Consider the following 25,449-nt stretch of genomic DNA (forward strand, 5'->3'; position numbering starts at 1 on the left):
CGGAGGTATCCACTACTTTGAATTAAAATTCATCAATTTCATAAGGTAAAAATCACTCTCATAGATATCATTCACATTAAAATTCATCCAAAGAATAAAAATAATTCTGGTCAAGGAGACTGAATTTTACCCTGAAATTTATTCACATAAAGAAGATATCAGTTACAAATAAGCAATCAACACAATTGACAGTAAATCCTGAAATGTATAGTGTACAGTGAATGCCCTTATGCGTCCCACCTTCAAATTCTCGTAGTTAGGGTAGATTTGGGCACATACTATATAACGGCACAACGATATATTTCGCGGCACCTCTTAACAAAGCATAACCTAACATCCGACACTAGAAAGCTCTCCTCTTCAATCTTCAATTCCACATACTTCCTTCCTCCATTCATTTGGCTGAACATCCCTATCCTATTACTACCCCTTCCCCACATCACAGTATTCAACATCTCACTGTCGATCAATACGCTCTGCATCCATCTTTCCTGCCTCCGTTGGAATTCTCCCAATAATTCCCTCTCTTCTCCCACCCTGCCTTGAACTTATTAGTTTGTTTTCCACTCAGTCTATTTCACCTTTGCAATCCTTCTCCAAACTTACATTTCAAAAATCTTCAACCAACTCCTATAATCTTGCTTCAATGACCATTTTTCCCCAGCGTACAAAGCCACTCTCCATATTTAAGTGAAACGAGACTTATTTTAACGTCCTTACTCAACGTCCCTTTCACCAACTCCCATCTTATTCAGAAAGATTCTTTGTCTAACACAATTTTTCTTTTTATGACCCCACTACTTTGACCATCTTGGCTCAAAACACATTCAAGTTGGGGAAAATATTCCACCCGTTGTAATTAATTAACTCCTATATTATCGTTTAACTTAACCTTCCTTTTCCTTTAAAATCTATTAACCTCAATTTTTTAAGCATTGACTTTCATTTCGTATGTATTGCACTGATGTTTTAAAGCGTCCAGCAATGGTTGTAATTACTTGGCTGACGTACAAAATAAAGCTTGACCATCCAAAACCCTAACTGATTTTATAGTGCCAACACCGAATTTATTCTTATCAACTTGTCGTCCCATTCAATTTTTACCAATGTCTGTACATGTAAGTTGAAAATCACGGGTAATAATGGACATGCCTGTCTCCTTCTTTTTAAAACTGCCCATCCTTTGTCAAATTTCCATAACTCCCACTGCGTCTTCAACCACGTTTATTTCACACAATCCTACGTATATCCCTTTATTGTTCATCACTTTTGAACTCTCTGTCCTTCTGTCACACTGTGTTTACAGTCTTCTATTTACTTCTCTTGTCTACATTTCTTATCATCTCATTGAAAATTTATAGTTTTCTTTCTTTTCCTTTTTACTGATTTAATAGTTTCGTTTTCGGCTTTCGATATCCCTTTTTTTGATATTTCAATTTTTCCTCGATAGTACCCAGCTCCCTGTACTCACTAATAATATCCTCTAAAGCTGGCTGGAACCTCTTCCTTCTCGTACCAGTAAATGCTTCTAAATTCCCATTATCACAACTTCATTCTCTGCTATATTCTCTTCAAGCTGAATTTCACTTTTATAAGTACTAAATTTTCAAATGAATCCGCAAACACCCACGGAAAATTGTGCGAATTAATCTCGCTGCTCCTATATATGTGCCTAACCATAACACAGACCAACTAATATCTTCCTGTATTCCTCGGCATTTTCCATGCATACACGTGCTAACTATGATGTTGAAACCAAGTGTTCGTAATGATTAAGCCCTATTTTATGCAGTATTCGATTGATTTTTCCATGCGGTAATTCCTTGTTCCCAAAGCGCAGTCCCTTGCCCAACCTATCTTCCTTCACCTATCTTCGAGTTTCAATCCCCAATCAATATCTAATATTCCCTCCAGGAACGCCCACAATTATTTTTTCTAATATATCGTATGGTCTATCGACTTCCTTCACTCTATGATTAATTGATGGTCCTGAACAATTACTAAGTTCGTTGTTTCAGCTTTTACTTCGACTAATTATATTATATCAGTCGCTTGTTCTTTACTTAATGCTATGCTTTCTACCGCTTTGTTCAATATTATTTCCTCCCCTTGCTGATTCTCTTCCTTTTTCCAGTATTACTCGACAGCTGTCACTTCAGTAATCACCGCTATCCTTCCATTTCACTTCTCACGGCCCTAAAACATCTTTATTTCCTCTTTCCATCTCCCGCTTAATATTCCTCAATTTTCTTGTTCTCCACATCGTACTAAAATTAATTCATTCGTACATTCTTACCCATTTCTCAGCTGTTGTCAATTTATCCTCTGCAAGGACCGCGGAAGCCTTGCCCTCTTGCTACCGGACACGACCACACGACCCGTAGTTGCCAGTTCACACCCTAATCTTTGTCCATCACAGTATCATGAGATATTTAATCGTTGTGGTTCCCCATTTCTTCTTCCATAGTGTATTTAATGTGCCATAATCACTCAAATGGCCGCCCATCACGCATTTCCAGCCGCCTCACCGAATAATAGAAGCTAAGCCGACTATCTAGCTCCAGCCTTCGACCTATCTGAAATGGGTGACCTCAACGGTGTCAATTATCATTCGAGCAAATGAGCCCTAGATCCCCTAGGATTTACCCCTGAAAAGGAATTTGTCAGACTCCTTTCATCAGAAATCATCCTTTACTCGTCGCATTATTTAAGTCTACCCCAAATGTGCCAGTAAGGTTTTATGTAATTTTCAATGCAATTGATTAAAGAATTAGCATTTAGAATCCCATGCTTAGCATTTTTTCGCTGTTGTTGCGTAATTTTGTTGAATCGTAATTAACACTGAAACAATCATTGCTCTGTGTTGTTTTTATAACATTCCATCTAGCGCATGATACATTTTGCCTTCATCCTTCTTTTGTTGTTTTACACCGATGGATTATTTAGACGCCTTGTATTTAATTCTTCATCTTCCAATTTTACTTTGTTTCATTTACTTTGTCATGTCATCTCTTGAGTTGCACGAGCAACAAAAATATTTCAACGCAAAGGTACAATGTTTTTCGCGAAAAAGGAGTTCTCCGAAAAAATCACGTGCTTCGTTTACATGATTGATTCGGTGGCCTGTGACGGCTGGAATACGGAAGTAAATACTCAGCTGTTGACTAACGCACGAAATATAATTATGTTACTCCGAAGTGTTAAATCGCGGTTTTTTAATGTTACTATATATACTATATATAATATAATATACTATATATATATATATATATATATTGTAGGCATACTTGTTATTCCCATGAGTTTACTCACTCGACATTTCAAGATTTTACTTGAAGTTCTTTAAAATAGATGTCACGTTGGTATGAATTTCGGAGAAAAACCCTTAGAACGCGCATCTGTTGTTAGTCTTGTTTAAAAGGCTCTCATCTTCATGGTCGATATGATATTCATCGACGCCAAACGAGTGATAATGTTTCTTTCCCTTACGGTTGGGCCAAATAGTTAAATAAGTGCAATAATTATTTTTATGTTGATTAATATGTAATTCTCGGAAATTATAAAATATATATAAAATGTCCCGCACACATTTTATAAATGGCCAATTTGCAATTCTCTCAACTCACCACAGTATTTCAACTTAGGCAAAATTGTGTTCGGGCAAATAGTGGATTTTAATTCTCCTGAAAAGCTTATTTCATACTGAACAGTAGGTGATCCTATTGGGTTCATTTAAGTATAGAAGATTGTGTTATATTTTCTCTTATTTCCCTGAGGCATTTTTACGTTTACCCTATGTATACCCACGCAAAATGATACCAATGATTAAGGCCATGTGATCATTAGTTTAGCAGGCAGACGTATTACCTATCTAGTCCGGCAAGTTATTTATTGAAATTTCAGGGAACATTCCATCAAATTCAATTGCGAAATTGAGCCAGGTTAAAGTTCAGACACAGATATCAAGGATGGAGACAAAAAATTATCATAATTAAATAAAACAAAACGCCTGAATTACTATCCACCGGGTGGAAAAAAATCCAAGCTGTTCTGGATTAGATAATAATGTAACTTCAACCCAGAAGTAAAAAAATGACATCAATTAATCAGAAAAAAACTACAAAGTAGATTTGATTAACAGACCTTCAAGACGACTATGTACGACATAAACGACCTCGGAAAACTGGAAACTGATTTTAGGTACAGTAATCAGACACATTCTGGGTGATTGTTTTCAATGTTAAGCAGAATTTTCTCTAGAAGTTCAATAGATCACCTGCATATTTCTTTTGTAAAGAAAGTCCCACATTTAAACTAAATCAGGTACCCGTTGACCGATCCGCCATTTGGCATTATACCTATTCATGAAAATAGAGATTTCAGTGGGAGAATTCAGAGAGCTATTTCAGGAGAAGCCACGATACGCTCACCTTCCTTCCTGAAAACGTTCGAGTCACGTTGAACCGAAGTCAAATGTATATTGTGAGCGATCCATGTCGTGATGAATGCTGCAGTCCAGTGTTGGAGTGAGGTCATGAATAGGTATCGCACACCTGATACATCACGCGACGGTAGGAAGGACGGAAGACAAATAGAGCATTACGCCATTAACAAGACCCGTCTCAAGTTATTCCGCTTGGTGACTCGCAAACTTCGAGGGGAAATTCCGTTCACATAGGCGAAAACAAAAAGTGAAGCATCTAGTTCGAATGAAGCTCATTCAAAAGGATAATATGTAAATATGCAAAGTTAAAATAAAAGCTACATCCCATGCATTGCCTTAAATCCCATAAATACATTGGCCATATCTCGCCAAAAACACTATTCGTGTCCTGAATACCTAAAATTCCATCGCAGAAAAAATTGAATAGTAGAAAAATGAATAAAAAATTGATTATCACAAAAATTGCTTTGCTCATCGGTTTTTGATTCCGCAAAACGCCTGAAGAGAACTAAAATTCTCAAAATGTTTACGTTGATCAGATACGTTTGACAATAGCGTAAATGCGAGCAGTATGACACTTTCTGCACTCAAGGAACAACAGTATTTATTTAATCATAAACAATGATGGAAAAATAGCTCATGTCGCAAACATCACATTAATTCAAGCATTGAATTCTTCAATTCTAAGGTTAATTTGCCTTGCTCATGAAACTGAACGTTACATCCAGTAATGATAGCATACCTCTGTTAAGCAGTTATGACTCAAGACAGGCAAATGAAACTAAAAATTATACAATTTTGAGTCCTAAACTACTAAAAGAGATAAAGATGTACATTTATTTATTGATGCTGTGTTCTCTGCCGATAGCAAAAACATATGGTCTCGGATGAATATCAGATATTATTATTTGATTTTTATAAATTATAAATCGTTACGCAATTCATTTCAAGTAAATATACAGGCGTGTCAGTTAAAAAACTTTGAAAATCTTCATACAAATGAAAAAACTTTTTTAATGCTATTTCCACTCAGTTTAGTTTCCCCTTAAACATTAACTCAAGCAGAAATGAACAATAATTTAAATTCACGTGAATAAAATATCTCCTTATACAGTGATGGGAATCCTTTTTAAGCCTATTCAAAAAATTTGGTACAAATTTTGAAGCACTCCCACTTTACTAGTCATCCTAAAATATTCGAATTGTAAGGATAATTATGTTAAGGACATCGACGCTCTAAAAAAATAACAGATGTTTAATTAGCAATAGCGAGCATCATTTGCAAATATACTATTGATACCAGTACATTTTTAATTCAATTGACCGTAAAAATTTATTCGTAAAAATAAACTGTGAAGACACGGGTTACCCAAGTGATATTTACCATAACAACTGTATTTACGGTTTAAAAATGCTAATCGATGAATAAAAAAGGGAAAACACCCAGCCACTCAAAATACTATGATCAACGTAGTGGAAGAACGAATACTAATAAAACATTCCCATATTTCAAATAATTTTGATTGAAGCTGCCACAATGAGTGGCAGATATATATAGATACTCGAGCAAACCGAGCTGATCGATTTTCGGTCCGGGTAAAAATATAACAAGTAGATACAAGTTTGACGTACTCCAAACGTTGTCCATAAACCAGAAGTACCTCGAAACATTCGCCACCGGCAGCGGTCCAATTCATAAAGTCAATCTGCTGAGTGCCAGAATCTAATTTGCTTAAAAACTTCACCCACAGGATTCCTCCCGACATGAAATTTGAAGAATTCATGTTCTTTTCGACTTTTTTATTTCCGCAACGTGGTAAGGAAAATAAGGGTACGATCTCTTTTTCAAAATTCGCAATTTGTAAGAACTGATCGGGTGTGGTTATTTGATTTTTCTCAGGCTGCTCCTCTGCTGATATATTTCCGTTTCCAACTCTTCTCGATTGCCCCACCAAGCATGTAGTCTTCTTACCGATGTTGCTCCCGGTTGTTTGTAATTAGAATAGCTACATTTTATGAATAATCACCCCTTTCTTCCGCTGATGCTAGTATTATCAGGGTTGGCTCTACACAAATCTAGTCTTTGCCAGAGCCTGCACGGGAGATGGCCCACGTCATATAAATGCACGTCTCATGACTAATAGAGAGAATAATGTCTTCATCGGTGGCTCTTGATTGTTATACCATGCATCCCCATATTTTTTTAATTCGATCCCATTCCGAATTATTCCCTAATGATTACACATATAATGAATCTATTTGGGTTAATGTACCTAGACACTTCTCACTCCCACACTAAAGAGTTGAATGCGGTTTTTGTAGTGGTGGGCACACCTTAAACAGCTCCTGCATGCGCCATTCAAGGACGAGCCTCTACAAAGCACCTCATTCATGCAAATTAGTTGCACACCTCATACAAACTCATTTATCAGCAATCTCTTTCACACCCAGCAAGTTTATTGACTATTGGCGGTCATTTTTACCCTTTTATTTAGCAACTGTAATACTTAATAAAATGCTGGAGATTTTAACAAAAAATTCCGAAAAAAATTTTCCTCGTCTATTTAAATAATTAAATTTGATGTCAATAAGTCATAATTTTCTTGTTTTCAGCCCTGCGGATTTGAAAACATAAAAGTATTCTATAAATCAAAGGAAAGAAAAACGAACCACATTTGACAAATAAAACTTTGAAAAGTTCAAGATTGATTAAGAAAACATTTTAGTAAGATAAATGTTATTATCGCGTGCACAACTTTGTAATGAAAACTGAAGATAGTGGTGCTGAGTTTACCGAAGTGCAAGAGTAACCAACCACGCCTACGAAGAGTCTAAATCAGAGGCTAAAATTCCCATAGGATAGGAAAATAGCCCATGTTTCTACTACTCACCTACATAAGAATCTCTCCTATGCAAAATTATGGCGCTTAAAATCCTGACTAGAATCATCTGCGTCCTAGACAGTCGTTAAGCTTAGAGCGTAAGAAACGAGTGCCTACTGATTTAAACTCACTTTTATTAACATTATGCTGACTGAAAACATTCGGACTGCTTTGCATTCACATTAAGCTCAGGCAAGGCAGACATCATTAACCATTCAAAATGTAAAAAGAAATGATGCCTTGGTAGCATAATCGGCAGCCACCCTTTGAATTAGTTTTCACCTTCTACCCAAAAAGTTATTTTGATGACAAATAATGTTTTTTTTTATTGAACCTCTCACTGGAGAGGAGCTGCAGATATTTCAAACAGCTATAATAAATATGACTCTCTCCATTACAAACCATAATTATTTTCATCTGGATAAATCCTCCGTACCTAGATTAACAAAACCTTTCTAGTAATTTTCTTACATTTGTTTATTAATGTCTTCTACGTCATATGTGGCGTAGAGAGTCTGTTCGTTCGCATCAAAATTTTTGCTTATACTTTCGCAGATGCGAATAAAACTTCACACGAAAAATTACTAACAAAAAGGGGTTCGAGATGGTGCGGGGGCTAACGTACTGGCTTCCCACCCTGAGGGCGCGGGTTCAAATCACGGCGGTGTTGAATATTTTTCAGAGGTATCTCGATCCCTATTTGAGGTGCTTTGTGGAGGGCACTTTGAGGGAGTACGCCGTCTGTCGGATGGGACGTTAAATTGCGGACCCCTTGGCGCCTTTCGTAAAGAGTAGGCTAATGCCGACGCCGGGTTTCTCTCCACCCTTCATCCTTTCCTGTCCATCCACTATGGCGCAAATGACCTCAGCTGTCGGTCGCCTCCCCTAAAAACTACTGCTATTACTAACAAAAAAGTGCATTTTCTTGTGAGATTCCGATGTAAGATCTCTTGAGAGACGTCGAATTTACTTGCTTCGGTATTTCTAGAAAGAACTTTTTTTATGGGTAACGTAATTTGGCAAATTTCAATGGTCACTGAAAGGATTATGGGAAAAAAGAAAAAATTACCGCATTTTAAGGCTACAGTGAATGCTATACAGTCACTAGCACAGTTTTTTAATTATGCGCCAAACTTTTGTTCAGATTTTTAAATTAGGGCTTTTTGATGAGTTTACAAAATGTTTGCCTAAGAATTTTTAAGTAAACCCGACCCTTACATACCTTTAATCATTTTAAATCTAATATGCGAAACATTGACTAGTTTTCACGTAAAATTCACACGATACATCAAAATAATTAATTATTCGTAAGACATGTCGAACGCTAAATTACAAATAACATCATACGTCACTGGAGCTGGAGTTCATTGTGTGATAGCCGCAAAAGGCGCCACGGAGGACAGCAAACCTACAACCAGCGCTGCTCGACTTTCGATTTTTTTCAGGCCGTTCTAATCGTTTCCTTAACCAGCAATCGTATAAAAACTCAATTACAAATTCTGTTTATTAGATTATTTAATATTTATTTTAACTATCTAGAATAATTAACTTCAATGACGTGCTAATCATATGTCCGTTTCCATGACTGTAATTTTCGCTTAGGAATGTCTAAACTATCATCTTAATTGTAGTTCATTACTCCTCGATGTATCAATAACCAAGCGCCAAATACATACACAGTGCTAACTCGGAAAATCAAATGCATAAATTTTATGATGATCCATTGTCATATTCTCCTATTGTACTCTTTTCCATTAAAAATCGTTCTTTCTGTTCAGAGTTAATAGGTGATATAAATATTAATTTATTCAAAATGAGAGCATACCAAGTTCTGTGCATAAATACCAGGACGTAGATGTCGTGTAAGTCAAAAAAGTATGTAAAAATGTACACAAATGTCCAGGAAACTGCACTCTAACAGACCTGGGAAATCTGGAAAGGGAGGAAAATGTATTACGTCTTGTACTTATGTGATATTGAGAGTGAATTCCTGAGGAGAGTCATTTTGCTGATGAGGGTGTTCCAAAAAAACTGTCCGGATAAGCTCCTGAATCTCAAGGACGTTCAAAGATGCACCCGCGGTATGACGTGGAGAAGTATTTCCGATAGCAATCACCTTATTAAAGGATGCAGGTGCCACAGTCTTGTTTCTTTTGCCTCCACCGAAAAATTATTGAATAAAATGGACCATTTTTGGAGTGGAAAACATCTAAGTGTCATGGAAAATCCAAATCCATTATCTATACAGGCGCTAGGTACACGCATCTCCCGCCTTTGATTAAGTTCCTCCCGGCCAAGAGAAGATTTAGAGTCAAATGGAAGTCGTATTTCCATATTAATATTTTACTGTTATACGCATATACTTCTTGTGGCTTAGCGAATTCTTCATTTTGATTTTATTTTCTGCTAGCCATCATTTTCTTGACATTTTATTTTTATTGCCTAATTAAGGCTTTCATTAATTTTAATTCACTTTCTGTAAACTTTGAAAAATCCTCTGAGATCGTCTACATTTAGTGTTCTGAAAGATTTATCCATTACAATAGTTCTCCTGCGGAAACAATCCATATGGATTCTAATACAAATACATGGGAATAATTCAGGGCTAAATGGTTTATGATTAAGGGATGAATTCTTTGCAAAAACTGTCGTGTGAAGCCAGATTCACCAAGGATCGTTAAACCGAAGGCTCTATTTACATCATATTCGAACTTAATATGCCTTCGTACTAAAATCAATTTGATTACAATGGGGACGATTAAAAAAATACTCCGTGCGTCGAACTACAATAGCCATCATGTAGGAATGCAAAAATCATTCGCTTTGACCAGAAAGTGAACCCGGATCCACCCCATGTCCGGCCGAGTACTTTAATCTACTTAAAGCGCATATGATCTCCATTTACTGGTGGACATACACATTAGACAAATGGTATCCCTTTAACAAGCAATCTACAGTTTATATTTTTAAGAGGTCCACGCGTACACACAGTAATTTCCATTTCCCAGGAGTGGTCAAGGGAACAAAATCATGATTCAAAGGAGGTTAATGTCCGGTGTATGCTTCGAGCAATTTCTCCGGATTCTATCTCTAAAAATATTCACCTCACTAAAAAATTTTAAGCGAGTCCAAATCTCCACTGAAAAGTTCATGAAATCATTGCGACAATTCGGGCGAGTGAAAAGTTCGTCCATGAGATTTTATATTGAGATTACTCGCCCCCCTATACCCCATAAACACGTAACAAGTCAAAAAAATAGTTTTATCTATTGCCATTTGCTATCTTCGCGGGTGCATCCAAAAGAGTAGTCCTGTAAGTCTCTTGCAGTTCAAATTGGATAGGAGTAGAGACGACTTTGAATGTGTGCATTTCGACTCCCGTGAGCGTTGAATTTGTTATCACTTGAAAGGCCTCGCACTCTGCTCACGGCGCCGACGTTTCCCCAGCCCAGTTTCCCCGACAGTTCGGTAGAAGTGTACGGGCGGAGGGGACATTTCCCCTCTGCGCTCATCACTCACGCATACGAATAGCGTATAACTTTGGTCGTGATCTTGTCATTTGAGCGAAATGGACAGGCCATTTTCCGCGTCTTTTTCATCACTTGACGGAATTCCGCGTATTCCCAGGCCTCATTTCAGGTATTTTCAAATAAATCCTTCCTCCAAGACTGCTCCTCTCTGAGGATTTGCAAACATGATTTGGCAAAAATTTCATTAGCTTAAACGCTCACGTCTTGGAGAGCTGGGAGTTCCCCCAACCTCTGCGGCCTACGAAGTTATTTGCGGGAAATATTTTGAAAGAATTCATTACATATCATCGTGCTGGTTATTTGAATTATCTGAACCATAGCTGCATACAGCATAGGCCAGACTTGTGCAATACAACAGATCTTTAATAAGATAAGTTGCTTCATCAATTCGAGCACTACAAGTCAGCGGGATGGTAATAATTGCAAGCCAACTCTGATCTCGCCGGACAATAATCTAGTCTTTTCCAATGCCAAAGCAATGCCCTTTACTCAACAGATTTGAAGGATTTTTTACTGCTAATCTGGCAACAGTGTGTGGTGATGTGAATTCCCCTTTTAATATCTACTAACGCATTAAATACATTTCGCTTTCTCATTACTAATAGGTTTAATATATTTCACCATTAATGGAGAAACCGCGAACTGGGAATTCAAAAAAATGGTGCCCCATGCTGAACCAAATATTTTTGAATATGTGGACCAGTTTTTTTATAATCGGTAATTGAGAGCAATCTTCCTAAATCGTTCCAGTCTTTTGGCTTTGATATTTTTGGTATCAGGGATAATACTGTGAACTTTTGAGTAATAGTCAATCAACCATTTTCTACGATACGATTAAATACTCAGGTTAAAACTGAGTGCTTTAATGTCCCGGTAATTCCTTTAATCCCGGTATATTCGTAGAGAAGGCATTCCCACTCGGATGATTTTCCTTTTGGAGCCGATTTTAGCCAAAATTCTAATTCCTCTAGTGTCCCGGCGGTCTCCCAAAGTCTCCCCATCCGATTCAGAAAGCTAGGGAAGCGGGGGCAGAGAGTCCCTATTCCTTCCACAGCTCCTAATCGTGAAATACTTTACGGTTGTGATTGCAGCCTCCTTTTAAGTTGTTATTAGAACTATCGTCGTCGCTTGTGCGGTTTGTATCTCGCATATCCTTATTCTTTTGAAATTTTATTTTTTTCCCTGCTCTGAGAGAGCCAGGCGACCGCATGATTCTAAATGTAATTTTTCTTGCCAGGCTAATGGCGTGTATTTCTCTAGTTAAGTTTTCAGTATTGCGCGCCGCAAATACATCGACCTTTCTGAAAACTTGGGATGGTGGTTTGAAAGGGGTTCCTTCAGCGACTGACGGTACATTTATAAGTTTCTCTCCAGCTCTATTTTATGTTCTTTCGTTTAGTTTTTGATAAATTCCTTCAAAACGTAAACTACCAGCATACAGAGATGTCATACTCAGTAGACTGCTTCGGACATGGAAATGTTACGGAATTACCAGCATCACGTTTGAAATGTTATTTCTCACCAATGTTTATAAAAGCAACGCAAGAATTGAGAACGTGGAATTCAGGGACTCGATCGTTTGGTCCCGAATTAACGATTGCCTGAACGGCACACGGGTATTTGACCTCCGGTATAAATCAAATGTCTACTCCCTTATCACAAAATGTATTGTTCTAATATCCGAATCTTTAGGAAACTCCATACCCACGCAATACTAATTTAACCGACCCTCATGACGAAATTGCGGTCTTGAAAAGCCAACGGCATAAAACTTAAAACCAGGCATCATTCACGTGTCCTTCGCAGTACCATCATCTGGTGTCGCCTTAAGATCTGGATTGACCCACTTAAAGCCTCTCCGCAGCCTATGGGGGATCATCGTACCTGCTTCCGACGTGGCACTCTTTCATCTGCGGAAGACGAAGTGTCGTCGCCCGCTGTCGCGGGTTTGTCCCTCGCCTGGAATAATGTTTCAGTGGCCTGAGGACTCCCGGGCACCTTTTTCCTGGAAACACCATGGCTAATGATGGCGTCTGCGTCTGAACCTGTGAAAAAGGGAACTTTAGTATTGTGGAAAACTCCCCCTCCCGTCTTCTCTCTCCCTCCCCAACTCACCGTGCGCTCGGAGGCGTTTTTACTGTCGTAAAGAAGTTCTTCACTACGAATTTTATCGAAGGCTCTTCCAAGTACCTTCTACTCCTCCTTATTCCGCTCTTGCTATTCTCCCTTCCCTAACGTTCACTTCATATTTACCATCTCTCTGGCACGTACGTCCTGCTCTGACGGTGGCTCAGTTCCCTCGCGCCCACCGCAGTCAGGCAGGCGCCGATATCCCTCTCTCCGTCTGCTGTGGAGGTTCTTTCTCAATAATTCACTCCGTCGATGAAATTGATGTAACTGAAGACCAGTAGGACGAGTGGAGCCCGGCGTTCCTATCGTGACCGACCAATCTTTTGAGCGACCTCTGTCGCACTCTTCTTCTGTTCCGATGGCGAAGGGCGAGCCCTTCGCCTCGTTCACTATCGGCTAAGAGTACTGCAGGTGCGGTAAGGCATGGAAGGAGGATCCGAAACTCACCCTCTGCCCGGACTGCGTACTCCTTATGTTCTGCTGTTCAAATGATTCTCTGCTTCCTCTCCTCTTCCTGTCTCTTCCCTTCCTGAGAAGGTTATGGGGGCGTCCTTTCACTGCATTCGTCGTCAGTGGTCCCAGTGACCCCTACTGAGATACCCGCAATACTACCATATCCCCATCCCCTCCCCCTCCGTGACGTCAATCTCCATCCCCAACACCTTAGTTCTAGTGGCATTTGGTGAAACAATTGGCGCCACTACCTGGGCAAGACCGCCTTTCATTTCCCTCAAGGCCACAGAGGGAGCAGCTGAGTCTCTGTCCGTGGTACATTACGTTCACCCGTTTGCCATTCCTTTGTATGCATAAAGGAATGTTATCTCTATCTGCATTTGGACGACTAGAGTTCTTCCGGTAAACATATTAGGATTGACCCACTTTTCTCCCCACCTCCGATTGATTTGTCCAAAGCACTGGAGGTATTTTCTAATGCCGCCCATACTAGTCTCCACCAGAGGAGCATCAAGTTCAACGGATCGTTCGTAGTCTGGTTCAATGTGACCGCTGCTTTCTAGCGTCGGGAGCGGCATTTTTCTTAGCAACTTTCCCAGAATCTCTTGCTGACTAGCTTCACAAATAATGTGCATCGCGTGAAACCAAACTGCATCGTATCGCCGTCTTCGGCGTTGCGCCCCATAGCCTTTCTTGAAAAGAGATGCCGGGCTAGTAATAGCGCCGAAGAAGGCGTCTTTCATCACCCAGCGGAAAATTCAGGATAATGCGTCGAATAGGCACCTTCATTTCATTCAATATTATGGGATTTTTAAGCAGAAGAGGATTAAAGCGAGCACTTCTAAATAGAACACTTCCACTTCACTGGCCTCACAACCGTGGTAGTGGCGTACACACAGCGTTTGGGAATGTCCTTCACTAAATCAAAAAGAGCACTTCCTGGCATTCGATGAAAGGAACTATCAGGACTACTATCCCCTCTGTTTGTTAAAAGGAACCATAGAACAGTTGAATAACAACTCCCAACTCTCGCGGTAGTGCGAGAGCCTGGCCTCTGCACTCCCGGCGAGAGAGGCCTCGTCTGCCGGGAAGAACTTCATTATCAGACTTAGGGAAAACTTCTCACACACGACCACCGTTATCGAGGCGTCCTCGTACACTGTGAATGTGTAGTGGAGTCACAGGAGTAGGATGTTATGACGAATTATCGAATACGTCGCAGGTAATCGCTGCCGTGCGTGCTTCACATTAGTCCACGTGGTTAAAGGTGACGTCTAAACGGTTAAAAAGTATTTCCCCGCGATCCTAGGCAAGGCGGATGATTTTTACATAGTGAAATTCTCGCATGTCGATACGCATTAGCGGGTGACTCCGTTAAAGTAACGGTCGCAGTATCTCCCGCAGATCTTTCAATAATTATCATATCACAATTTTTTGAGAATTTGAAGGCCTCAGAGAAGAAGAATTAGAAGTATTTAGCTCTATTCCGAACGAGGTGGTACCTCTAAGACGTAGTGTCAACAATGAAGCTTTTCAGAAGTGAACTTCTTACGAGGATCGGGTCGAAACGTATAGATTTCTCGTCACCGTAAATGAGACAATTTGCCATTCATTAGTGGAAATTTACTTATTTATGAACCGAGCCGTCGCAACTAATAAGAAGTTTTGAGACACGATTCATATAGCCATCGATTTAACCTATCCTTATAGCCATCAACCTTTTTGAAATCGTTTGGAGATTTTTTTCCGAAAAAAAACCTGGAAAGCTCTTCCTTTATTTCTTGACTATTCTATGAACTGTTGAGGTGAGAGAATCGTTGTGCAGTTGTCATTCATCAACCTGCCTATGAATAATTTTTTCAGATTGCATCAATTACTCCTTTCAACCGACTGAACAGTTTTTCCTATGTAACCTTCCAAAATAGGTCTAAGAGCGCTGAAGATTTGATACATTACCGTAGTATTAATAACCGTCGCTCTCGTATGACTTGTCTTCTGTTTATGACACGGCTTGTACTGAAGAACAAGTGGCGGGGTTTGATATAAAAACTTAAGGCTTATTTGATATTAGTTAGTGCATTATCACACTTTAAATCAAAAAAATGAAAATTAACTCTACTTTACGTTGATTTGGAAAAACATGAGAGGTAAATAATGAATAACTGACGATTTATTTTGCCGAGGAAACCAAGGACCGTGTCAGGGCATTTAAGCAATCTAAGAACCAGAAATAGTTTAGGCCTTCAGCATTTTCTTAAACAGTGACGCATTCACATTTGAGACACTTCTGAACCGCAGTCTTCATCCCTTTTCGCCTTATTCTGAAAAATAGTTTCAATCGTAAATGTAGAATATGGAAAGAGAAAATAAGGATGGGGCATAATGTCATATTATTTTTTACCTCACTCGAATTCACGATTAATCTAAAATTGAAGATCGGATTGAGGAAATTAAAATTGTAAATTTGGTTTATGACACAGAGGAGGTTTCGAATGTTCAAACATTTGGAAAAATTCCATCGGTAAAGGTAAATTATATGAACATAGGCAAATGATCGTGAGTTGAATGAGAATAAAAGAGGGCAAGTAAACAATTCCTCTTTTACTCGAAAGAGGGCAGTGGGGCTGCGCGTAGTCCCGGGAATTGATTCAAAGTCATATTTTCTCATAACGGTGATCGCAGCCTCGGGTGAAATTTGGGATGCGCATTTTCCCTTCCCGGATATAACCCTAAGTTAAAAGGTTCATTTTTTCTAATTGTCGGCGTCGTTAGCGGCACCAGAGTAGGGCGTGCAGATAAGTGAGCTTAATTAGTCAGCGTTAAGAGGGGAGGTGGTGGAAGAGGAAAATGTTTATCTCTAGCGAGCCAGCGGCAAAAATTTTACGTTTATCAAAAAAATTACTTGAATCCGTGCATTATCCTTCCATAATCCGTTTTAATTCCAGTTTCCCTTCCGTAATAACGGAACGAATTAGCCACTCGGGAATTTTATTTTTGCCCGTATAGGCTGAAATTGCAATGGGCGCTCATTTGCCATTTTCCGGACTGGAATCTTTGTCGAATAAGCATCCCGCCATACCGTTATTATACTTTACGCGTGCATGTAACATTGAACATTTAATGAATTCATTCCAGCCTTTACCTAATTTCTAAATTAATATTCCTCTATTTTCACTTGACTGTTTAAGAACAAGGGGTAAAAAAAATAACCACTTGACTGCCGGTTACCTGCAATTATTTAAAGGGGGAAAAAGTCAAAACGAAAATAAACCAATGCTGTGTGAGAGAATTATGGATGCATAAAAAATGAATACCCCGGAAATTATTCAGAAATACTTTCTAACGTAGTCCTTTTATCCCACTTAATGAGCAACACAATAGAGCTTTCAATTTCCATCTCTCTGCTTTAATTCATAATCTTCGCTGAACAGGAATATTTAAGTTGTTCAAGGCCTCCTGTCGCTTCAGTCATATAAAGTTTTTATAATCATATTTAAAGATGCTTGAATTATTACTTAAATTAATACAAACTGAAAAGCAGAAGTCCAAGTGGATATAAACTTTCTTTAAGACGGTTCAAGCACTACGCTAATTTTGTTAAATTTTAGCCAAGTTTTTTTTATTTATCCTTAAACTATTTCACTGTTTTAATGCAATGTTACTTGTAAGTAATAATTTCCTCAATTAATTGTAATGAAGGGGAAAGAATCATAAATTATCGCCTGAGGGAAAATTCGTGCTATATTTAATTACAATGGCAGTCAGTTTTTCTCGTAATTCCGTGTTTTTAATTATTATTTTGCGCATATGGTCCATCGAACCCTCAGGATGGTATCATTATGCGGTTATCGTGTATGATTACAAAGACCATAAATTACGATTTAGGTTAATGGAGGTGTTTTTCGAGTTGCTCCATAAAGGATTAATTTTTGCTACTAGTTTGACCACTTAATCCCAATCGACAACTAGTCGAGCTTTCGTTCCGACTTTAATCCATGCGTAATGATTTTTTGTATAATTAAACAAGGATGAGGAAATCAACAGTATCCATAAGATAAAGGTATGTGATTTTGATTACTAGGGAGGTTCAGCACGATAATACCTCGGATTTGGAAAAAATGTTTAGCAAGACATGAGTTTACTCGACAGTAAATTCATTTGAATATAATCAATGAAATATAATTCATTTTTACTCATAAATTATTTTACTCAGGGTATACACTCCTATGAACTTCCTAAAAACATTGTATTTCCAATATTCATATTATTTTATGCGTCTGTGATTGATACTTTCATCTTTCATACCCTTAAAATAGCGAGAGAAGAATACAGCATTTATATTTAAGTGAATATAATACGTCGTGTACGGATTACTATTATGCCACTAAAACAAATCACAATTACACAATTAATTAACGTTTCGTGTGGATGATGTGAAGTTCTCTTTGGAAGTTCGATACAATTACAACTTACTAAGCGAGATGTACTCAACATTTGAAACCTAATCGGACGATATAATGTTTATTTTATGATTCGACGCAATCACTGAAGGCGACTCCAGAAACTTTTACTCAAGGCAGGTCCCATTCCCGACCAACCTCCTAATTTTAAAGCAATATGATGACGGGAAATATGAACTCATATAATTTCAGCATAAGCTTCACCTATTCAGCGTGAGCTATTATGAGCACTCCTAAAAACGTTTCACTCAGCATTTGCAGGGACTGAATTATACAAACAATCAACTAGAAACTCAAATATCATCGTTAACATTCGCAAGTGCGAATAATGACGCGTAATACTAAAAGAGAGAGATTCCGACATTTTTCGTTATGAGTAATGCTGTCAAAACGTCAAATATTTGCGTAAACTTTCTTTTTGTTCCTAAGTTTAGATAAGTTATTAATCAAAGTGTGTGTGTATATATATTTTGGATGGACACAGCTACTAAATAAATATTTTGTGACTCCTAGCAAAACACAACCTCCTACTCTATATCAGGTTCCTCTTCATCTCTGAGTACTTTCTTCCTCCCTTCATCCCGTCCAACATCCTTATCCTGTTCCTTCCCATAGTAACTATATATTTAGTATATTTTAGTCCTAATTTCATATATATTATATATATACAAACACACACACACACACATATATATATATATATATATATATATATATATATATATATATATATATATATATATATATATATATACAGGGTCGCGGTAGTCTAGTGGGTAGAGCGTTGGACTGCTGACCGGAGGGTCCCGGGTTCGATTCCCAGGCAAGACACTCTGGGCACCTGCAGCTCCACCCAAGCTATGCGATTTTTCGGGTACCAGATCTTCCTGGGAAACCATAACCGGCACAGGGAAAGGAACTGGCCCCCCTACCCTGATGTGTGAATTTTCACACGCCGTATAGTCCTGGGTTAACTCTACCATCACCTACTAAACCGACCTTCGGGTTGATTACTGTGTTTATGGTTTTTATATATATACACATACAGGGTCGCACCCAAAAGTGGTAGGACTGATTTTTTTACGAGAATTTTATTGACGATATACTCGCATCGACTTAATAATCTTCAAAGTATGCTCCTTGAGCTGCTACACACTTAGTATAACGTTGCTTCCATTACCCGTACGCCCGCTGGAAATTTTCTTTGGGAATGCCGTTGATGACCCTCGTCGAAGCCTCTTGAACGGCCTTTATCGAGTCAAAACGTCGTCCCTTGAGCCGTCTTTTCATCAGGGGGAAGAAGAATAAATCCGGTGGTGCCAGATCGGGAGAATAGGGCGGGTGCGGCAACGTGCCAACGCCGTATTTGGCCAGGAGCTGTTAGTCGACACTCAGAATTTTCGGCACCATCTTGGCGCACACCTTGCGCATGGCCAAACCCTGTGAAATAATGCGTTGGACGTTGGATGCAGACAGACCCAACTGGTCTGCAATTTCTTCACTGGTTAAGCGTCGGTCTGTGTTCAGCAGTGTCCTCACTCTGTCCACATTCGTGTCGGTTCTTGCGGTCGACGGCCGTCCGGAGCGATGGTCGTCTTCAACGAGCTCCCTACCCTCTTCAAACAACTTGTGCCACTCAAATACTGTGGAACGGCTTAAGGCAGTGTCCCCATAAGCCTGCTTGATCATATCGAGGGTCTCAGTTGCCGTCTCCCCGAGTTTCGCACAAAACTTTACGGAATAACGTTGCTCTAAATTCAGATTCATTTTGTTTTTCGACGCGGACAAAAAACTTGTTTCACTAAAAACGGTGTCCTCACTCAACGACAGCCCGCAGGCGACTAAGTTTGGTGTCGGTCTGTTGATAAGAGCCCCCTCCACCTTACCCTGCCAGGCAGACCCCCTCCACCGCTCCGTTCGCGCCAGAGAAAGTCAGTCCTACCACTTTTGGGTGCGACCCTGTATGTATATACACACGCACACTTTATACACTCTTCGTACAATTATACAGTAGCCTAAGATATATCTCTTGACCTCTTTTATCCTGGTCAGAAGTTACCTTCCGAGGAGAAAACAAATTACAAAAATCAATAAATCTAAATCCTATGTCTTATTAGCAACGTATAGCATTCCACGGGGGTTGCGGTCCTGTTCATTTACTTATTGACAATGTAGGCTCTGTTCTTCTGCCAGTTAAATACCTTTTGCATGCAGATGATTCAAATCATTCAATCCCATTGATTGCTGCAAATGGATCAAAAACTGCAGGACTGTATTTCTGTAAGGGAATGGTGTAATGCAAATCGCATGCAGCTCAAAATAAAAAAATATAGTTACATATAATAAAAATAAGGCCCCCCTGTTACATGATTATCATTCAGCCGGAAATACCCTTTTGAGAGCTGATTTTACGTCCAATTTAAGGGTGTATTTAGCAATAAACTGTGCTTCCATATACACCTACAGCAGTTGCAGTTAAGGCTCATAAAATGTTGGGTTTTATGTGTCGGATTTGCAAAGATTTAATGGATATGTTTTGCCTTAGGTTACTAAATATTTCATTGGTTAGGTGCTTCCTGGAATATAGTTTCTTTATCAGAAATGCTCAATATACTCGTAAAGTTCATGTACATAAAATGGATAGCATTCAAAACAAATTTATTAGGTAACTCAATTATTAATTCAAATTAGGAGTAATTCGCAAGAGTCCTGAAGAATTTAGCCACAATATAAATCTGCATGCTCTTTCTGTATGTAGGAAGCATCTTGAAATGTTCTTCTAGCATAATTAACCAGGTAATAATATTGAATTTTTTAAGCTACGCTCAATGATGGCCTTAGAGGTTTCTACAGCCAGTACTAGAGGTTGCACTTCTTCCAAGTTCCTATATATTATAGAAACTTTCCCAATATATCAGGCAATGCAGACCTACAATTATTATTACAATAACTACAAATTTTTGGCAAAAGGTTAATACATGGGCTAAATAAAGGGTTTAATTTTAAGAGGGCAGAGGGGTAGATATTTCAGATTTACATTGAACCTGAGTCGAGGCAGAAAATAAAATATTTAATTTATAGTAATATTTTTAACATTTTGCATATTTTAATTTTACCACATCTGATATGTAATTTGGCTTTAAGGCTAAGTTATGAAATTTTTAAAGGATTTAATACCAGAAAATAAACGTGCGGTTGTTAATTTAAAAGATAAGTAGTATTTTTCCAGAAATTAAATTAATAGAGTTTCACCAAAATATGAAAATACGAAGAGACCGCGATGGAATTACATTTCACTTGGCGCTCTGCATTTTAATGCTGTCTGCGCTGTATCAAGGTTATTTTATGACATTTTAGTGCCCTGCAAGCCACCGCTGGGGTATGTGGCAGGGGGTGAATACAAACCAGACCTATTTTAACCCGAATATTTTTACCCCTACCGCATTCGGACAATATTATTCTGATCCCTTATCGTTCCTGGATAAAATGACATATTCAATCTACATTTGTTCTACACTTAATCTCTCGAATTTTAATGACATGATCTCTTCTACCGTAAGTCGATGGGGTTATTAATACGTTAATGATACGTTCAGACGTTCTCCTAATATATTCAAGAGATTTAAACTGTAATTTAAGCTTCGCTCCTTGAGTGATTCCCTGCCTAGCTCCTCTAATATTTTGGATGCGCCACTAAGTTTGTCATAACTAAGTTTTACAAATCTACGAGGGAAGGCTGAAAAGTAATGCACACCTGCTTGTCATGTTGCAAGATTATTGATGCCAGGCTAGCTTGAACACGACAAACTCGACTTTGGAGGTGTTTTAGAGACTGTACCATACTGAGAATAATTCACCCCCTTGTTCATTTTCTGTTGGTTCCTTACCTCTCCTTCCCTCACCCGTTCCCCGCACGTCCTCTCCGCTCTTCTCCGAGAACGCCATTCTGATGACGACGGTTGAGCCGTCAAAACGTCAAAACTATATATGTGAGTGTCCTTTCTTTGTGTTTCTATGTTTTAAAAATCTATATCTGTGTTTTTATATATGTGTGCGGCGCCGAAGAGCGTTCCATTTCGAAGAAATTTATACATATAAATATAAATAAATAAATACATACATATGATTTCGTCGAAGTAAGTCATCTTTGCAGTACTACTGTTTCTTCTGAGGAAGACGGAGCTAAATTCTCTCGAAATCATTAAGAAATAACGTGTGACTGTTCTTTTTATGTGTTTTTATATTGTTTGTTGCTGTCCAAGTTTTATATATATCGGATGGGAAGTGCTATATATAGATATATATATATATATAGATAGATATATATATATACATATATATGCATATATATACATACACACACACACACACACACACATATATATATATATATATATATATATATATATATATATATATATATATATATATATATAGCCGATTCAGGCAAATACGATAATTCCGCCAACTTCTTCTCATATTTCGAACAGGAGTTTCAGAAATAACTTTGCACTGCAAAGTTATTTCTGAAACTCCTGTTCGCAATGGATTTCCACAAAGTCTCGGCCTCAACCATCAGTCTCATATTTCGTTTGGCATAATTCTCGCTCTCCTTTCTTACAGGTGGGCTGGCTCAAGGCGAGTGACCAAACTATCCTGACGCTCCACACCAAAGTGGTCACCCACAATTCGAGGATAAGCGTGACCCACGACAGTCACCGCACGTGGAACCTCCACATACGGCAAGTGAAAGAGGCGGACCGTGGGTGCTACATGTGCCAAATCAATACGAGTGTCATGAAGAAGCAAATCGGCTGTGTGGACGTGCACGGTGAGTGTCCAAGGCGTTTGCTTCTTCCAATCCAACTGAGCTAACGCGAGACTATTACCTTTCACACTTCTCTTGGCCCTTCAGCACGCTTATCCCGAAACACCGGTTTTAATTTCGATTTCGTTAGTTTTCACTATATTTATATTGACGCAAATCATATGACACCAATAAGAGCTGTTTATTAAACTAACCACTGGGAAGAGTTATTTTTCTTAATTTTCTCTGTGAATCTCAATTAGCTGCATAGTTGTTGATATGGATTTCAAAATAAATAAAGAAATACTAGAGCATACTAGCCAAAACGTCAGGTTACTCCCAGGATAATTTTACTGGTTGAATTAGATAAATATTTAACTTAAATGGCATTTAATCCAAAATAAAAATTACAAATCATTAATATCATGCGATACACTTTCAGCCCAGATAGCCAATTTAATGAATGTAGTAAATCACAACTAAAGTAAAAAATCAAAAGGGGTCTTCACGGGTTTTCCGTCTTGTCAAGTAGTAAGGAAACGTCGGTATCTGACACCCTGACCACTCCGTCGGAAACTCGCAAGGACTTCACCGCAATCGTGTTGAGGGAACATACAAAATCTTACAAACGAGATCATGTTACTGACATTGCGATCCTTATTCATGATATCAATGTCTACGTTGACATTATTTTCAAATCATAGGTACAACAGTGAATCCTGACAATAGCACGCCTTTGAAAATATTAGTCCTCGTTTCATTTTCTATTAAACAGTAATAGTACAACTCGTTCTGGACATCCACATCGTCATCGTTCCACTGATTTAAGTATTGCGATAATTTCAATTTATTTTGAGCAAAAGAAGAGTCCTATTCCAGGAAGGAGTCGGGTACATTTAGTAGGATTTCACGGAATTGGAAGAAAGAATGTTGATCAAATAACCATTATGCTGAAAGCTAAAATAAAAAAATAAGTAGGTAGGTTTGCTCACCATCGTTCTTGATCTTTATTGTCTGAATAGAGACGGCAATTCCTGAGATCAAGGAAAACATAAAAGCTATTCAATAAACACTCGGAGAAAATAAAATTAAGCTGCCATACGCGGATGACGTAACTATACTTTCAGAGATGGCGTATGACGGAACTACGCAGATGGTGTAACTACACATTCCATTTCGGTGCTCCCGATGCAGTAGGCTTTGGTGGGAGGGAATTGCTCTTTCCTAAAAATTCAATACCACGCACTTTTTTAGGTTTAATTCTTACTGCCAAGTGTCTCACCAGCGTTGGATAGCATTGAGGTGATCTGATACATCCGATTGAGCACTAACGATAATAAGATACCAAAAGGCTTTGGAAAATTAATGTGAAATATGCATTGAAATAATTATCACCGTGAAATCAAACCCTGTAAATAATGTAGCAATTGCGTATTGGGACCTATGCCTGAAAATACAGCTTCAAAAATGGAACAGGAGTGAAAGGAAATACTAGTGCTTACCATAGTAACTTATGTTTCGGGCTTGCGGGATGACGGGTGGGGCTATAGCCACTATCTTGGTGTTTAAACGTCCCTACACTCGGTAAGCACCCTTCTGTGGTAGTGTGCAGACTGTGGTTATTCTACTTTGCTCACTGCAAACGGTTAAATTGCGTGCTGCAATAGAACATACCGCGAGATCTGTGATTAGGTTTTTACTGACAAAAATCCACAATCCATTTAAAATTCATAGGAAATATTGTGAAATCTACGGAGACGGAATAATGAGTGAAGGCGGAATGAGGCAGCGGTGCATTCAGTAAATTAGGGTAAAATTCACGGCCATAACATCAGAGAAGAGATACCCTACACAGTACCGTATTTTTGCAGTAGTATGACATTTACATATTTATGCCTTATATAATCCTTCCTCTTTTTCTTTCTCTGTAGTGTCTCGCCCAGTGCCCTGTTCTTGTTTTTGCACCCAGGGTCAAACACCGCCGATTTGCAAGGTTATGAGCTGATGTTGATGAAATTTGGATGACGGCCCATTTATTTCAAATTCCTTTCATATAATTCATTCAATATAAAGTTGTCAAAATCTTATTTTGGTATATAATTTCAATGTCGAAAAAATAACAATAAAAACTTTTGTCATTACAATTTTTTAACAAAACATGGTTAAGAGAATTATTCCTGGTCTAAAGTAAAGTTGTTTTCAGCAAGGAATTAATGGATACCTTAATATCCAATGGAAGTCGGAGAGCCACATAATACATTTAACATTTTTCATTGTAATATTCAAATCCTCGATTTTAAAAATACCACCTTTCAAGTTCTACTAATTTTTTTTAGCTCGCTTGAATTCCACCATTGAAATTACGTACGCGTGTGACCTGAATGAAAAAAGCCGTCTGGAGCGCTCATTTTATTAACTCCCCCGACCCCGCATCCCCGATTCCACTCGCACACGTACCATTTCCGAACATTTTAAGAAGGTTTAAAAATATCATGAATCATTGTGTGTGGAGAAATTTGTGATCAAGTAAACCAAGCCACTCAAACGGCGGGAAATTGATTCGTTGTCGCTACCGATTGAAGGGTTTCAGGGGGAATAGAGATACAAAAAAAACAACATTTTAAGCGAAATAAAAACAAGGAAAAAACGTAACCAACGTTTCCACACTCCTCCCTAAAACAATTTCGACGGCTTTTTCAGGCACTAAAGCATCGGTTTTTCGCTAATAAAACTCGGCCGTAGA

General features: G+C 38.5%; 1 protein-coding gene across 1 annotated transcript in view; it reads left to right on the top strand.

Annotated features, from left to right (window-relative positions):
• The window catches only part of LOC139692879 (lachesin-like), a 266,955-nt gene that overhangs the window by 172,596 nt on the left and 68,910 nt on the right, over positions 1-25,449 (top strand). The window contains exon 3 of the mRNA XM_071591191.1: positions 22,523-22,730. Within this exon, the coding sequence (XP_071447292.1) occupies positions 22,523-22,730 (208 nt within the window). The remainder of the gene's footprint in view (positions 1-22,522; positions 22,731-25,449) is intronic.

Source organism: Hetaerina americana, unplaced genomic scaffold, assembly GCF_022747635.1.
Source record: "Hetaerina americana unplaced genomic scaffold, ioHetAmer1.1.p SCAF_43, whole genome shotgun sequence".
In the NCBI taxonomy this organism is placed as follows: Eukaryota; Metazoa; Arthropoda; class Insecta; order Odonata; family Calopterygidae; genus Hetaerina; species Hetaerina americana.